A 16,666-nucleotide genomic window follows, 5' to 3' on the forward strand; every position below is an offset into this window, starting at 1 on the left:
TAGATCTGTAAACATTGGGTTCTAGTTCTATCTCTCACTAGCCAATTGTGGAAAAAGCTGTATGTACCCTTTCTTAATACTTTGACATCATTCCTGAGGTTTGGTACACAAGATCGGACACAATATTCTAGCTGGGGTCTAACCAAAGTTTATAAATAATATGTACAAATTTCATTCCTTCTGTACACTATACTGCTATTTCTAATGCCAGGAATTCCACATAACTGTACCGGATTTATCAAGTAATGTTAAGCATACGTTAAGAGAGAGAGCTCCACGTTTCTAATGAATTTCAATCAATCAGTGCTCCTTCAGAACACACTTTAAATCTGACAGGTCCTTGTCGTGCAGGATGAGGGCGAGGCAAACTATGCCCCTTTCTTCATAGCAGTCAATTTCCATATTATGAAATTAAAACCTCGAGCATCACAGACAGCTCTCGTGAAGGGTTATGTATATATGCTAAGTGTGATGTCAAGGTGCTAGGTAAGTAGGATATCAAGGCACAAGGTGGGGAGGGGATCCAGAGAAGTGACTGTGACTTCTGGGTAGGCAAAGGGAAGGGCAACCCACTGCAGGGAGGAGTTGTTGGGCCCTGGGGAGAGGTGTCTGTTTCATTGGGACAGGGGCTGGTCGGACGCTCGGGACAGGTGGTGTCAGTTCCGGGGATGCAGGAGAGAAAGGAGCTGCTGGGTCCAGTGACAAGGGTGAGGATTTTGGGTACCGGACATATTGGGTGCTTGGGTACCAGATTCTCTCGAGTAGAGGTGGATGCTAGTTACAAAGGAGTTTCTGCTCAAGCAGCAGGGATGTGGGTGTCAGGTCCTAGGAGGGAGGCAAATGTCAAATCAGGGTTTGGAGGGCAAATGTGATCTGGCAGAGTTAGTGGGGGTATATACAGTAATTTTAATAGTGGTGCCAGTTTAATAGCTACCAATGAGTTCAACCAATAGTCTAAACTATCCTGATTAACAATTTAATTACTTGCACTGCTTTCCTCCAAATTCACTAATTTAAACGGATATTTTTAGATTGGTCCAGGCATAGGGGAACTGCCCAGTGGAATCTTAAATATACCCTGGCAATTCCCTCTTATGTTGAGAATTCTGCAGCGTCCTGACATTGCAGAAGTAAATACAACCCATCAGTAAATCTGAACAATCCTCTTAAAATTCCTATAGAACTCATTGAAGGTTCATCCCTGTCCTTGTGCCACTTACTTTATATTATGTCTCTTCAATCTTCCAACCAAAACAAATCACTTCACACTTCTCTGGTTTAATTTTCATTTATTACAAATCATTTCCTCTCAAAACGTTAGATTATCCTCACAATTTAGTAATTTCTAGGTTTTGTGTCATCGGCAAGCTTTTACATTATGTCCCTCATACCCACGTCTAGGTTATGTATGTTAAAAACAGGACTGATCCCAATGGGAGCACCCTGCATTCTTCTCTCCAGTTTGAAAAACACATGTCTGCTTTCTATTTCTTAACCAATTTCATATCTAGGCAACCTTTAATCCCTTGAGGTTCAATTTTCCTAAGATATCAACTATGTGTTTCTTTTTATATTTGAGTTTGTTGCATTCAGCTCTCATCATCCTTTGTGTTATTGGAATACTAGATATTGGGGATGGTAATCAGTAGCGTAGACAGACATTAAGCATACCAAAAGATCAAATGGGTATCTCTCAAGCTGTGAAGAAGAGTCACGTGAATTTAACACTACATCATTTATTTTTCTGCGATGTTTGATAGTGGGTGGTGTTTTCCTCGTCCTAAGCTCACAAGCCCAAAGGTTTCTTCCCATACAAGCACAAAGCAAAACAATTAAAATCGATTGTTCCTGTTGCTGTATACGAATGGATTAAAAATATTTCTACAATGATAGCATTGCTTTCCTTTGGTAACTAGCATTGCCCTTTAAAGGTGACCAGCAACAAAACACATTACAGCAAATGCTTAAACTATTAAGAAACCAGTTAAGGTAAAGATAAATGATTAAAAACTAACCACTGATTGAACTTTTCAACAATAACCCAGTTTTGACAGACAACTGGACACCATTACAAATAGGCAAGAAATAATACTGCACCAAGGCTGCCTTCTCATCTCATTTTTCTCTTTCGTTTCTAAAGATGACAAAGGTAATCTGGTCCTATTTTAATGGTTTTTGGACAAAAAAAAATCAGCCAAATTTAATTGTTATACCTTTTTGCTAAAATATCCATTAGAGAATGCCGGACATTCTGTCTGATTTGCTCCACAGTAGGCTGAGGTGCTGATGGGCTGGTTGGAGCTGGTGCATTATTTGATCCTCCTTTCTCTGCTTTCTTCTTCACAGCTTGTTTGTCCTTTAAGTCTGAAATAAACATCAAACGAAACACAATCAACATTGGTCTGAATTCTCCTAAACATAGGAACACTTCTCTAAAATTAAAATTTGCATATAGGTTTATACTACTGCTTTCTCAGGCTGCATTCTTCCCCCAATAACAAGCACTCCGAGGAAGGGTGGCACTCAAGTAAAATCAGTAAAAGTCAGTTAGGCCAACAGAATATTCATGACATACATATACAACACCAAAAAAACAACACCAGCACTTCACTGGACTCAACAATACTGCCATTTTTATTTCTGTCATACCAATTCAACATCCATCAAGATTTATCAACAAACATCTTCGTTAATGCATTGCTTTGTACTCCTTTATTTCATATAACTCTTTCCAATGAGGAGATAAATTCAAAGGTTCGAAATATTCAGAAGCTAGAAATTCATTTTTTTTCAATTATTTTTATCCATTTAAAAATTATTTTCATTATAAGTATTAATCTATAAGCACTCAGAATCCTGTTTTACTTCTCTAACAACTCAAGTATCAAGTATATTCATAGTGGCTATTTTGTCTGTCAGTACACAGCTATCAAGAATTAGAGTTTCTTTTCAAAGACTTTGCTTTTTTTTGTCCATCTCTTTGCAAAGCCAAACAGACTTCATTTGATTCCTGATTTTAAGTCAGTAAAAATTCAAAAGAAAAAATATCCAGCTCAAAATGCCAGTGGGCTTCAGGGTTCAAATTCCACCACAGCAGAAGTTGAATTCAATTAATAAAATCTGGAATACAAAGCTGGACTTAGTAGTGGTAGTCATTTCAATTATCATCATTGTAAGAACACAACTAGTTCACTAATGCCCTTTTAAGAAAGGAGATCTGCCCTTCTCACCCTGGTGGCTTAAACGACCCCAGACAGACAGCAAATCATCTGATTCTTCACGACCCTCTCTGAACTGGCCTAGCAAGCCTCAAAGTTCAAGAGCAATTAGGAATGAACAACAAATGAAGGCCTTACCAATCCTATCCCATGCAATTCATGTCTTTAGATTTGTCTGAGGGCGGTCTGTTGGGAAACCAGAATCCCCACACATCCACTCCTTGACAGTTTCTGGACATTCCTAGTTAGCCAATAGATTTTGCTTAACTAGTACTAGGGTAGGAAAATTAAACTTATGCCTCTCCTTCAATAACTCACTTTAGGCTGTTGCTTTAGTGGCTAAGGTAAGATGCCAGCTGCAGTCAGTCAGTTCAGCAACTCACAATCCTGTTCCAGGTACAGATGCTCATAAGCACTGTTGGACCGAAAAGTCATGCCTCAATTCTCCAGACCCAAAAAAAACGATAGAAAGAGAAAGATGGTCCAGAGCCCAAGAAAGATGGTTTGAGGGAATTTTAATGTAGTCTTAAAATTCCTTGGAATGAAGGTGAGCAACTCCCATCCTGGAAGATTGGATACACAATAGAAACCACTTGGCCTAGTATGAATATACTAGCTCTCTGAATGAGCAATTCATCTAGTGTCACCCAGCCACCCCACTCCCCCTGTCCCCGCTCTGCACACCATTCCTTTTCAGATAATAATCCAATTGTAGCTTGAATGCCTTAACTATACCTGTCTCGTAGTCTGTCAAGCAGTGCATTCCAGGCTCTAACCATTCACGACACAAAAATTTCTCTCCTTGTCACAACTGCTTCTTTTGCCAACTTTATTAGTGCCCTCTTGTTCTTTATCTTTCCAGATGGGATCAACTTCATGAATTTTGAATACTTCTGTCAAATCTGCCCAAAATCTCCTCTTCTCTAGAGAATAGCCCAAACCTCTCTAAATAAGTAACTGAAGTAACTCATTTCCTAGAGCCATTTTGATGATTTTCGGTTTTCTGCAACCTCACAAATAGAGCTGCAAGAACCCTTGTAAAGGGAACTTGCTTGCTTTTGTACCTTATATCCCTACAAACAAAACTGAGAAAGTCACATATTCTACTACTGCTCTTTCAACCCACCCTCCTATTTTCAATTATGAAAACACACAGGTTTCTCCACTTCTGCACTGTACGCTTCATATTCATTATATTAGGTGTGACACTTCCTTCCACTGAATTATAGCTGCTACTTGTCCACCCATCCTACCAACTGGGCAATGTCCTTTTGAAGTTCTCCTCTATCCTCATCTCTGTTCACAACTCACTTCTATTTTGCATTTTCAATAGATTTCAAAATTTCACCCTGTACACAACCGTCTGGCCATTAATAAAGATCAGGAAATGTACAGGTCCAAACCAAGGTCTGGAGAACTCCACTATCTGCTTTCCTACATTCTGAAAATTAACCACTATCACTATTTGCTGTCATGCAGTGAATTTCATATCCATGATGCTCCTTGGATTTTTCAAGCAAGTGTGCTGTGCAGTGTTTTATGAAATGCCTTTTAGAGAATTAAAGCAACCATCTGTCTCAAAATTCTAACAGATACATGTTTTATATTAAAAAACTCAATTTTGTATGATTAAAGCCTGAGTTCAAAAAGATTAGCATCTGTCTAGGAGTGAGCTTCAAGTTGCCACTGTGGGTTCAGTAAAAGCGGATACCACGATTCATGCTATCGATGCCCTGTTTTTGAACGAACACTGCATCCCTTTGGTCTGGCTGTCACAGCACGGGTACTTTAACAGCTTTACTCCCACCAAATCAAGGTTCAGACCTCCAGTCGTGGAAAAGCTCTGCAGGATAGCGCACAAGGGGAGCAGTGACACAGGTTGTTTGGCGAATTGCAATGACAAGCGAGATAACTAGCCAAATAGTAAACTGTCAGTGCTTCTGAAAATCAGCAGTTATCCTCCTCATTCCATCTCGATCTGACAAAAGTTTGACATTTGATATGACAAATCACACCATTGTCCCTTGCAACCCTATCACCACCTAATTGGGTGGACTGCATTCTTATGTAATGGTAAATCAGGGAATCACCACAATGGCTTGTCTTCTTAAACACCATGACATCCTAAGATTCTACATTTGACAGCTTATTTCTAATCCAAATGCTAGACCTCTAAATGACTTTTAAAAAGCTAGTTTTCACATATACACAAGACTCCAAACTCTCTCAATCAATCATTACTGCTCTATCTTTCCTCAGCTTCAACCTCTTGTCACCACCCAGGACTAAAATGAGCGGAAATTTCTTCTACTTGAAAGATGGAAGCATTTGTCTCCTGTTTAGTCACAAACTCCACTCCACAACCAACTCCATCTTCTCAGACTGAACCAATATCTTTTACAAAGATGTCAAACGTGATCCAGAGACGTGCTTCCAACCATCTATCCCCAACATCAAGATAATCTATGTCCACTGCCATTGTGTCACTTGATTCCAATCCACCCTCAATTTCAGCTGAAATTTTCATGCAAATGTGTTATCTCCAAACAAGCTTGTTCTAAAATCTTCTGACACCTACCCCTTCCCTTCCATATTCCATCCTCAATAAAATGGAGATAATATAAAACTGCTGTTCATGTCCAAACTTGTATCATGTCCTATTCACTCACTAATCTGCCCTAGCTCCCAGGTAAGCCACATTTTAATTTAAATGTCTCATTCTGGTTTTCAAATCCCTCCTTGGCCTTGACCCTCCACATCTAATTACCTGCAATCTTCAAACCCTGATCCATCTGCATTCTGATTATGCCCTCCAGAACCTCCTAGATTTCAATGACTCCAAAACTGGTGGCTACACCTTCAACCTGTTAACAGTACTGGAATATTAGAGTACTTATCTCTAGCATTCCCTCCCTAAACACTTTTTTACTTTATAAGCCTACCTTAAAACCTACCTCGCCGACCAAGTTTGTGGTCATCTATCCTAATAACTCTATTTGCGTTCAACCACATTTTGATTTGTACAGTATTTATGAACCATATGCAATTTTATTACATTAGAGGGTGCTACATTACACAAATTGCCACACCAGAATAGGTGAACCACAAAGGGAACACATTCAGCCCATCACGTAGGTGCTGCTCTGAATGAGCAATATATCCACATGGTACTACATATTGTTATCTAAAAAGAAACAAGCCACTTCTCTTTTGAAAGTGTCAGCTAACCCAGCCTCCACCACACATTCAGGCAATGCATTCCAGATCTTTATCATTGCATCTTTTATAAATTATTTTAAGTGCTTTCTTATTCTTGATCCTTCTGCCAATGGGAACCACCTACCTATCCAGAAACCTAATTTTGAATCCTATCTTTTCTCCACCTTTTATTCAAAAGGTAGTCCCAACTTATTGCCAGAAGCATCGCTTTTGTCCTGTATGACTGAGTCTTCCATTCAACCAATCCATGCCGACCATAATCCCAAACCAAACTAATCCTGCTCGCTGAGATAATGGGAACTGCAGATGCTGGAGAATCCAAGATAACAAAGTGTGAAGCTGGACGAACACAGCAGGCCAAGCAGCATCTCGGGAGCACAAAAGCTGACGTTTCGGGCCTAGACCCATCGGGGGGGGGGGGGGGGGGGGGGGTGGAGATGGGGTGTATACTGTATCCATTGTACCTGGTGTGGCTTCCTCTACATTGGGGAAACCAAGCGGAGGCTTGGGGACCGCTTTGCAGAACACCTCTGCTCGGTTCGCAATAAACAACTGCAACTCCCAATCGCAAACCATTTCAACTCCCCCTCCCATTCTTTAGACGACATGTCCATCATGGGCCTCCTGCAGTGCCACAATGATGCCACCCAAAGGTTGCAGGAACAGCAACTCATATTCAGCTTGGGAACCCTGCAGCCCAATGGTATCAATGTGGACTTCACCAGCTTCAAAATCTCCCCTTCCCCCACCGCATCCCAAAACCAGCCCAGCTCATCCCCTCCACCCACTGCATCCCAAAACCAGCCCAGCCTGTGTCTGCCTCCCTAACCTGTTCTTCCTCTCACCCATCCCTTCCTCCCACCCCAAGCCACACCTCCATTTCCTACCTACTAACCTCATCCCACCTCCTTGACCTGTCCGTCTTCCCTGGACTGACCCATCCCCTCCCTACCACCCCACCTATACTCTCCTCTCCACCTATCTTCTTTTCTCTCCATCTTCAGTCCGCCTCCCCCTCTCTCCCTATTTATTCCAGAACCCTCACCCCATCCCCCTCTCTGATGAAGGGTCTCGGCCCGAAACATCAGCTTTTGTGCTCCTGAGATGCTGCTTGGCCTGCTGTGTTCATCCAGCTTCACACTTTATAATCCTGCTCGCTATCTCTTAGCCTATATCCCTGCAGACATTTCTTATTCATGTACTTATCCTAATGTCTTCAAACATTGTAATTGTACCCACATCGATCACTTTCTCTGGAAGTTCATTCCACATGAACCGCTCTAAACATGTTGCCGCTCATAACCTCTTAAAATCATTTTCATCTCACCTGAAAAAATATACCCCCTACTCTTGAAATCCTCCAACTTAGGGAAAAAGACATCTGTCAGTCATTCACCTTACCGATACACCTCATGATTTTATTAGCCTCAATGAGGACAACCCTCAACCGCCTACATTCTTGTGAAAAATGTCCCAGCCAATCCAGCTCCTCCTTATTACTCAAACTCTCCATTCCTGGTCATTTTTTTCTGAACTCTCACCAGCTTAGTAATATTCTTCCTATAACAGGGTGACCAGAACTGCAAACTGTACTCCAGAAGAGACAATGTCCTATACAACCTCAACACTACATCCCAACTCCGATATTCAAAGATCTGAGCAACAAAGGCAAACATGCTAACTGCCTTCTTAACCACTGTCTACGTGTGAAGCGAACTTCAAAGAATTATGTACCTGAACCCCTAAGGATCTCTATTCTACAACAGCCAAGGCCCTACTTTTAACTAGGCAAGTCCTGCCCTTCGTGAATACCTTGCATTCATCCAAATTAAACACCATCTGCCAGTCCTCAGCTTGTTAACCCAATCAACCTAGATCTGTTATCTTTGATAACCTTCTTCACTATCCACTAGATCAGCAATTTTGAAGTCATCCACAAATCTATCTACCATGCCTTCTTTGTTCTCATCTAAATCAATTATTAAGTGACAAAAGCGGATCTATCACCAAACCCTGCGGAACACTGCTGGTAATTGACCTCCAGTCCGAAATATAACCCTCTACCACGCTGCCTGCTGGCATTAAGCCAATTTTGAATGCAATCTGCATGCAAGTCCTGAATCCCATGTGATCCAACTTTACTAATTATCGTACCACGTGGAACCTTGTCAAATGCTTTACTTAAGTCAGAGTAAACGTTAGTCACTCTGCCTTCAACTATCTTGGTTATTTCCTCAAAAAACTCAATCAGGTTTGAGAGACATAATTTTCCACGCACAAAACCACGTTAACAATCCCTAATCATTCTTCACCTCTTCAAATGCATAAAAATGCTATCTTTCAGAATCACCTCCAACAGCTTATCTACCACTGAAGTCAGACTCCTGGATCTACAGGTCCCTAGCTTCTCCTTTAGCTCCCTTCTTAAAACAAGTTCCATATGCCTAGAAACATTATTTGATTTCTTTTCCCCCTGTACTGTAATGCCACCACAGCCTGTCCACTATTTGCCTTGGCTGAAATCAGGCATTTTACTCATGTTGGAAAAAACACAAACGTGTAAAAGTGGATGGTCATCTTCATTGCCACTTTTCGGAATCTGTACCATGTAGATCAAAGCTTCAGGTCATCTTGGACTAAGTCAGTCAGTCAGCCTGATTACTTCCTTCTATGAGGGGCTCTCCAGACAACCTCTTTGGGCAGGGTCCTGACAAAAACAGGAAGCCTTCTGCAGTGATGCTCAACTCTTTGATCCACACAAGAGCAGACCCAATCTCTCCAACATCATTTCAAAAAGTAATAAGAAGGGTCATCTTAAATTGCCTCCAAAAGATTTCATAGACTGCCCTTGGCTAAAGGAAGAGATGATTGCAGCTCTCGTTTTCTCATGGGCAACTGACCTGCACTTATCTCTGGTCATCATGGACTCTACACGTTTGGAAATGCTGATGAAATATTGAGATCATGCCGCCACCTGCTCTGACCAATCAGTAGCAGCTATCTGAATTTGAGAATTGAGAATATTCAGCTTTGTTGTTCGTTACGTATCTCTCTCAGCACAGATGCAGGAGAGATTCAAGCCCTTTCACAGATTTCCTTCCCTTAGCCAATTTTATTATACATGAAAAAATTTTACCCACATTCCATCGCTCCTGCTTCTGTAATCTAAGGAATATTATCAAAAGGCTTCAAGTGATTTAAGTACTGTCCATTTGGAATGTTATGTTCTGAAGATGGCTTCGTTCTTTATAAGACAATGCTGACTGAATATTTTGCACCCTTAGTCACAAGGGAGGAAGTACAAATAGCAATAGTAAGCTAAAAGTAAATAATTGGGAAAAAATGGATAGATCGAAAAAAAATCACAAAAAGAAAAGCAAGATAAAATAAGAGGACTAAACTAGACAAAACTTCCAGGATATGATGTTTTCAACTTTTGGCTATTAACCAGTACAGGCAGCAAAACAAAAAGTCGATATCACTATTACTTCAGACAACAAAAAGGCAGATACCAAGAAACTGTACAATTGTCAGTTGAGGCTATTTAAGGAATCTCTTATCAGGTATGTCTTGACCAAACAACGTATACATGGATCTCTGAAGATTACATCGTGGCTAATCTAGTTCTACTAATCCCTGATCAAACCTTCACTGAAAAACATTTCTTTTCCTGCAATGTCTCAAAAATGATACAATTGTCATCTAGGCCAAGGTACAGTACATGTTTACCTTTATTATAGGGAGGTATCAACAGGATAAATAGAGAAAACAATTTAACAGAAGTGATTTCCTCCAGTGAAGAAGCACAGAACAAGGGAGCACAAGCTTGAAATTAGAGCTTCACAGTAAAATCAGAATGCAGTTTTTCCACACACAGAGCTGTGGAAATCTGGCAATTCTTTTCCCAAAAACACTTTGCATGCTGGGTCAATTGAAACATTCAAATCTGAGATTTTATTCAGTTAAAGTTGTCACAGAATTTAAATCAAAGGGTGAGAAAATGGAGTAGAGGTTCAGATCAGCCACAATACAATTTGATGGTGTAATATGCTTTAGTGACAGCATAATCTATTTAATTCCTAAGCTTAACAAGTTCTTTCATATTTGTAAAGTTATCCCAAGAAAGATACTCAAGCCTATTTCTGAAGAAGCACTCTATCACTTTCTCAAGTGAGATTCCTTCCTGGATTTGATTCGTTCCCTACCGTAAATGGACACCGTTAGCAAGTTTCCAATCAATCATTCTTGCTTCAAAAATGTTTGGGCTGAATTTTGTGGTCAGTGGCAAAGCAAGGGCAATTGCTGATTGCTGATTGCTAAAAAAGCTACCCAATAAAGACGTCTCTGGTATGTATTTTACTTTTCAGGGCAGCATTTTAAAACGGTGCCAAGTAAATATAATTCACCTTTACATTTTCAGGTGGAGAAATAAATGATCAGATTAAGGCAAGAGACAAAGATAATAATAAATCCCACATTTTTAGACAGTGTCTCTTAAGAAATTCCATAATCATTCAATGAATTTCAAGGCCAATGAGAATGTTTACCAGCAATTATGAAGTTGCTACTTCGTTAAAAACACAGCCTTGCTATAAAAATCCTTAGGGTGTAAACTAACAAGTAGAAATGGAAGTTCCAGCCAATTTAATCAATTTTTATTGATTCAAGTCCAAAGAGTGGCAACAGCACAGAAGTATGGAATTACTGACAGAAACTTCTGGTTTTCCATGTTACTCTGCAGATGCACAAGTTCCAGAGGTGGTTGTTGGCATCAGAGGAGTAATGGTGGCAAATAATGAAAACTGTACCACCATTATCACAGTAAAAATCAGGACCTGGATAGCTGTCAGCACTACAACTCAATCGCTCACAATCCACAGGGAGCGATGGTTTTGTTTTTTTTTTGGAGGTATTTTATTTTCAATCTGAACCTTCATATTTCTGACAAACCATGAAGTCTGAATAGAAACCAAATGAACTGTGGATGCTGCAAATCAGGAGCAAAAACAAAGTTGCTGGAAATGCTCAGCAGGTCTGGCAGCATCTGTGAAAGGAGAAAACAGAGTTAACGCTTCAGGTCCGGTGACACTTCCTCATAACTGTTGTTGTTGAAGTCCGAATAGATGTTTCTTATTGTTGGACAGTTACCAATAACCCTTCTTTGATGAGTACTTTGAAAGGAGAGGGTCAATATATTGATTATTTACCCACTGTTTAAATTTCATTATAACCAAAGACTGAAAGGATAATATATAGATACCTACATTTGGAGGACACCAAATCTGGAGATTAAATCAAAAGACAGCAATTGTGATAACAGGTCTGGTGTCAAAAGCTTAATTGCTTAAAATGGAATTATAAAGACATGAGAAACAGTGTAAAATCTAAAGATCTAAGATCAAATCTGAGAAAGCAAAAAAAAGGGTTGTTTAAAAGAAAGTAAAAACACAAGTGTGACTACTGGCTCTGGACCAGAGACTTCTCTTTCCTTGTTCATAGGATGCAAGTGTCTCAAACTAGTTCTGCATTAACTGCCCTTCAAAGAAGTGATGAAGTGAAAAGCCCTTTACTTAAATGCAACAGAATAGTTATATATAGTTAGATCATTTCAGAAGACAGTTACAAGTCAAACAGATCATCTTGGGTGTGGAATCGTACATGTGACAACAGGCAGGGATGGGAGATGTCCTTCTCCCAAAGGATATTTCACAATCGGGCAGTTTCAAGGGCATTACCCATACTAGCTTTTAAATTCTAGATTTATTTAACAGACTGAATTTAATCATAATGGCATCTGAAACTGTATCACTTAACTACTAATAACAGCATTATAACCAATATGGTACCATACCACCTTTTGTTACAATCCAAAAGTAAGAGTAGTATATTTAAACAAGTTAATAAAGCATAATTTAAGTTTAAAATTTTGTTTGATGAAGCTAGTCTCAAATAATAAGGCCCACATATTAGTCAACAGTTCATATCAGAAACAACAGCAGTGAGCTCTACAGAAAGTTTGTTTTAAAAGAAATCAAGCTCCCAATCCTACAAAACTGAAGGATTCAGTTAAGTATAGCATTTAGGTGAAGAAACACAGAAAAGTGAGAGGGACCAGGGCGCACATATACAACAGTTATATTTCAAGTCAGATTTTTGCTCTCCATTGGAAAAGGGGAACAACAGGGTGACACCTAGTTTTCAAAATAAACCTGGATATAGGAATTGATACTGGAAAAGCTGTAAAGCAGTATTCAGAAAAAGAAAACAGAATATAGTAGATCATTTGGACCAGGAAGCCTGCTCTGCCATAACATAATAATGACCTAAATTCTGTCGCAACTTCAATTACCCACCCACTCCCCATATTCTTTGATTTCAAGACATCAAAAAGTCTATTAACTCAGCCTTGAATATGCAAATTATTGGAGAAAGTTCCAAAGATTTATAATCCTCCGTGTAAAGAAATTACTCATCTCAGTCCTAAACAATCCAAGATAAATACAAAATACTGCAGCTGCTGGAGATGTGAACTAAAAATTGCTGAAGAAACTCAGAGCTGAGCAGCGTCAGTGGATAAAGAAACAGTTAGGGTTGAGTTGAATATGACTCTTCAGATTCATTGGTCACAAAATGGTAACTCATGTTTCTCTCTCCATGGATGCTGCCCAGATATATGAGTGCTTCAACAGCATTGTCTTTATCTCCTACCCATCTGCTTGTGTTCTAGATTCCCCAAAGGGGAAACACTGTCAAAGTCTATCTTATCAAGTTCCTTCAGAATCTTGAATGAGTGCTTCAACTTGTCAGCCTCTCAACCAAGGAGCCATCTAATAAATCGTGTTACTGGTGTTGGGCTGGGGGGGGAAACACCTGAAACGTTAACGCTGCTCTCCTCCACAGATGCTGCCAGACCTGGGTTTTTCCAGCAATTTCTGTTTCTGTTAGTGAATCTTGTGATGCTTCCAAGGAAAAATAAAAGTTTTAGATTGAAAGTGCCAATAAAAAAAATTAATTTAAAAATCTTTGAATGCCTAAATAGTGGTTCACAATTATCAACAGGAATGAATTGGACTGTAGAGCAAAGCTCTTCAAAACTGGCCACATCAAGGTCATGTCTCACAAAGATCTCATATTTCAGGGTCGAGAGCCGTTCCTCTTCCATTGGGTCTAGTCTCTCCAACTAATAAGCATCTTCTCCATGCTTCTTAGTATTCTGTAAGTTTCAATTAGATTCCATTCTTTCATCATTCTAAACTCCACTGAGTACAGACTGAGTTCTCAACCATTCCTCATATATAAGCCCTTTACCCCCAGGGTCATTCTTGTAAACCTCCAAGTCACCTCCAAAGCCAGGACACCATTCCTTAGAAACAGGGCCCAAAACTGCTCACAATATTCCAAAATTGGTCTGACCTTATACAGCCTCAGCATTACATTCTTGCTTTTGCAGTCTAGCCGAAATCGAACCGAATGTTAACATTGCAGCTGCCTTAACTGCCATCTGTTTGTATTTTACCCTTAAGCGAATCCAATTCCCACATCCCTTTGTTCTTCAATTTTCTGAAACCTTTCTCCATTTGAAAAAGATAGTCTATGCCTCCATTCTGCCTACTGAGTGCATAATCTCGTACTTTCCCACATTGCATTCGATCTGCCACTCCTTTGCCTACTCTCCTAGCCTGTCCAAGTCTTCTACAGTCTCTTGCCTCCTCAACATCCCTGCCCCTCCACCTACATTTGAGTCATCTGCAAACTTCACAATAACACCCTCAGTTCCTTCATCCAGATGGTTAATGCATAACATGAATGGAGGTGGTCCTAGCACTACCACCTGCAGAACTCCACTGGTCACCAACCATCATCCTGAAATAAAAAAGCCCCTTTATCTCTACTCTCTTCCTTCTCCTAGTCAGCCAAACCTCCATCCATGCCAGTATCCTTGCCCCCAACACAGGGGTTACCTTATTTAGCAGCCTCTTATCAAAGGCTTTCTGGAAATCCAAATAGGTCACATCCACTATCTCTGACTAACTTACTTGTTACCTCAAAGAATGTCAATGGGTCAAGTATGACCTCCTTTTACATACTGAATTATCATTCTGCAGCTTTATTAGCACCTTATTTTTGCTTTTTTCTCGGGAGGGGGGAATCATATTAATTTTCCGTTAGTAAAATAAGGTCACATTGAAAAATAGTTTCGGAAGCCCTGCCACTGCAATCACTGAAATTCAAGACATTGTTACTCTCACAATTCAGATTTCTGGACTTCAAATTCCTGAACCTGGAGTTGAGGAAAGATGGTTTAACGTGGGAGACCAAATAGCCTGGATTGAAAAACAGGTATCTGGGAATACACTGAATGAAGTTGCCCTTCCTTCCTCCAAATACTTCAGCGTAGCCTGGCACCCGAAAAATCTGAAGCTTAGTTGGCACCTGTGAAGAAAAAGACTTAACGTTTCAAGTCAATTACCTTTCAGTGACAACCAAGTGTGCACTTTAGACTTCAAATAAGGTTCTGGCTTGTTAATTGAACCTTGAAGTAAGCAAAAATCAGTCTAATGAAATACTAAAGTCGTTGTGCAAGATTAGCAAATACATTGTGTGTTCTTCCTGGTCAGCATTGCACAAGTATGGACTTGCCTTGCTGTAACTTAAATGTTAGAAAGCTACATTTCACTTCTGAACGCTTAATGGATGCAGCCTTCAAGAACAGTACATTGAACTTTGAACAACATTTCAGAAGCAAAGAAGTTCTTATTTCAAACTTAGTTTTCCAGGAAAATTACTTTATTGTTAATACAATAATCAATGCATCTGCAATAAATCACAAGTTCTACTTTATAGGTTTGAAACTAATGAATCTGTTTTTCTTTTGAAAAATGTCCCTCTTCAGTTCAAACACAAAATTACAGTATAAAAACCAAAATAACTGCAGATGCTGTAAATCAGGAAAAAAACCAAAATTGCTGGAAAAATTCTGCAGGTTTGGCAGCATCTGTGAAGGAAAAAACAGAGTTAACATTTCGGGTCCGGTGACCCTTCCTCAGAACTAGGGTCCCAGGATCACCGGACCCGAAATGTTAACTCTCTTCTCCTTCATAGATGCTGCCAGACCTGCTGAGCTTTTCCAGCAACTTTGTTTTTGTACACGAACTTACAGCATTTGGCTAGAAATCTTGCATAGCAAATGAACATTAGATCAGTGAAGTACACTGCAGACATCAATTGTTTTGTCTCTTGGATAGAAAAATTTGGAGGAACAAGATCAGATTAAAATCAAAATGTGCACGATACATTGTTGCAAAGTATTTGGAACGGATTGTTAAACTGATCTGCAATTTTATAATTCTGATGATTACAACTATCAAACTTCAATTTAATGGTGTCCATTACTTAAATCATTTCAATTAGCTACTTGCTTTATGAGTACTAGGCATTTATTATTCAAGACATGATCCATTCACACTGTTTGAAATTATTTTATGCCATCCAACTTCTATGTTACATATGCTGGAGCTAAAGATGACCAGTACGAGAAAGAAATTATACACTGAAATCTAATATGGGCCAAGTTCAATCTTTTGAGACTCAGGTCATTAATGCAAGGTCATTGATTGAAATATTAAGCCTGCTTCTCTCCACAAATGCTATTTAATCCTCCCATATTTTCCAGCACTTTTTTCTGCTCCCCCTTCAGATTTCCAGCATCTGCAATTTTTTCTGTAAATTTTCAACAACTGGAATAGTTCGAGTTCACATCTCCATATCACATTAATACTCAATACAGAACATGTAGGGATTAAACATCACTGGAAATTGCAACACTTATCCCACAGTTCCACATTTTCATGCTACAACACTAGTTTACCTGCCAGTGGTCACCAAAGGAGAAAACTGACAACAAAAAAAAACCCACCAACCTCACAAACCAGCATCAATGTAACATTTAGACAGATAATCCAACTGTATTGGTTGACGTCCAGTGGGGATGCGCAGGAGCTGAGGGCACGTGTTTGAATGAGGTCAGGAATTAGAATTGGGTTAATAGCTGGCTCATGGTATAAGATTAATTCGGACATTATTTTAAAGTTGTGCAGCATGATGAATTTCTATTAGAACAAGGGCAGATAGAAGTGTTGGAGGAAAATGCTGGAGTTTTCCAAAATATATAATGTGGTTAGGCAGCTTTGGAAATGTATTTAAACAAAAATTTCATGGGGATGTGATGG

At 39.6% G+C, this 16,666-nt stretch overlaps 1 protein-coding gene across 4 annotated transcripts in view; it reads right to left on the minus strand.

The window, feature by feature from the left end:
• phf3 (PHD finger protein 3) overlaps positions 1-16,666 on the minus strand; it is a 140,673-nt gene that overhangs the window by 44,874 nt on the left and 79,133 nt on the right. For all 4 annotated transcript variants that reach the window (XM_048530914.2, XM_048530913.2, XM_048530915.2 and 1 more), the window contains one exon: positions 2,214-2,364. In XM_048530914.2, the coding sequence (XP_048386871.2) occupies positions 2,214-2,364 (151 nt within the window). The remainder of the gene's footprint in view (positions 1-2,213; positions 2,365-16,666) is intronic.

Source organism: Stegostoma tigrinum, chromosome 4 (assembly GCF_030684315.1).
Source record: "Stegostoma tigrinum isolate sSteTig4 chromosome 4, sSteTig4.hap1, whole genome shotgun sequence".
Lineage (NCBI taxonomy): Eukaryota > Metazoa > Chordata > Chondrichthyes > Orectolobiformes > Stegostomatidae > Stegostoma > Stegostoma tigrinum.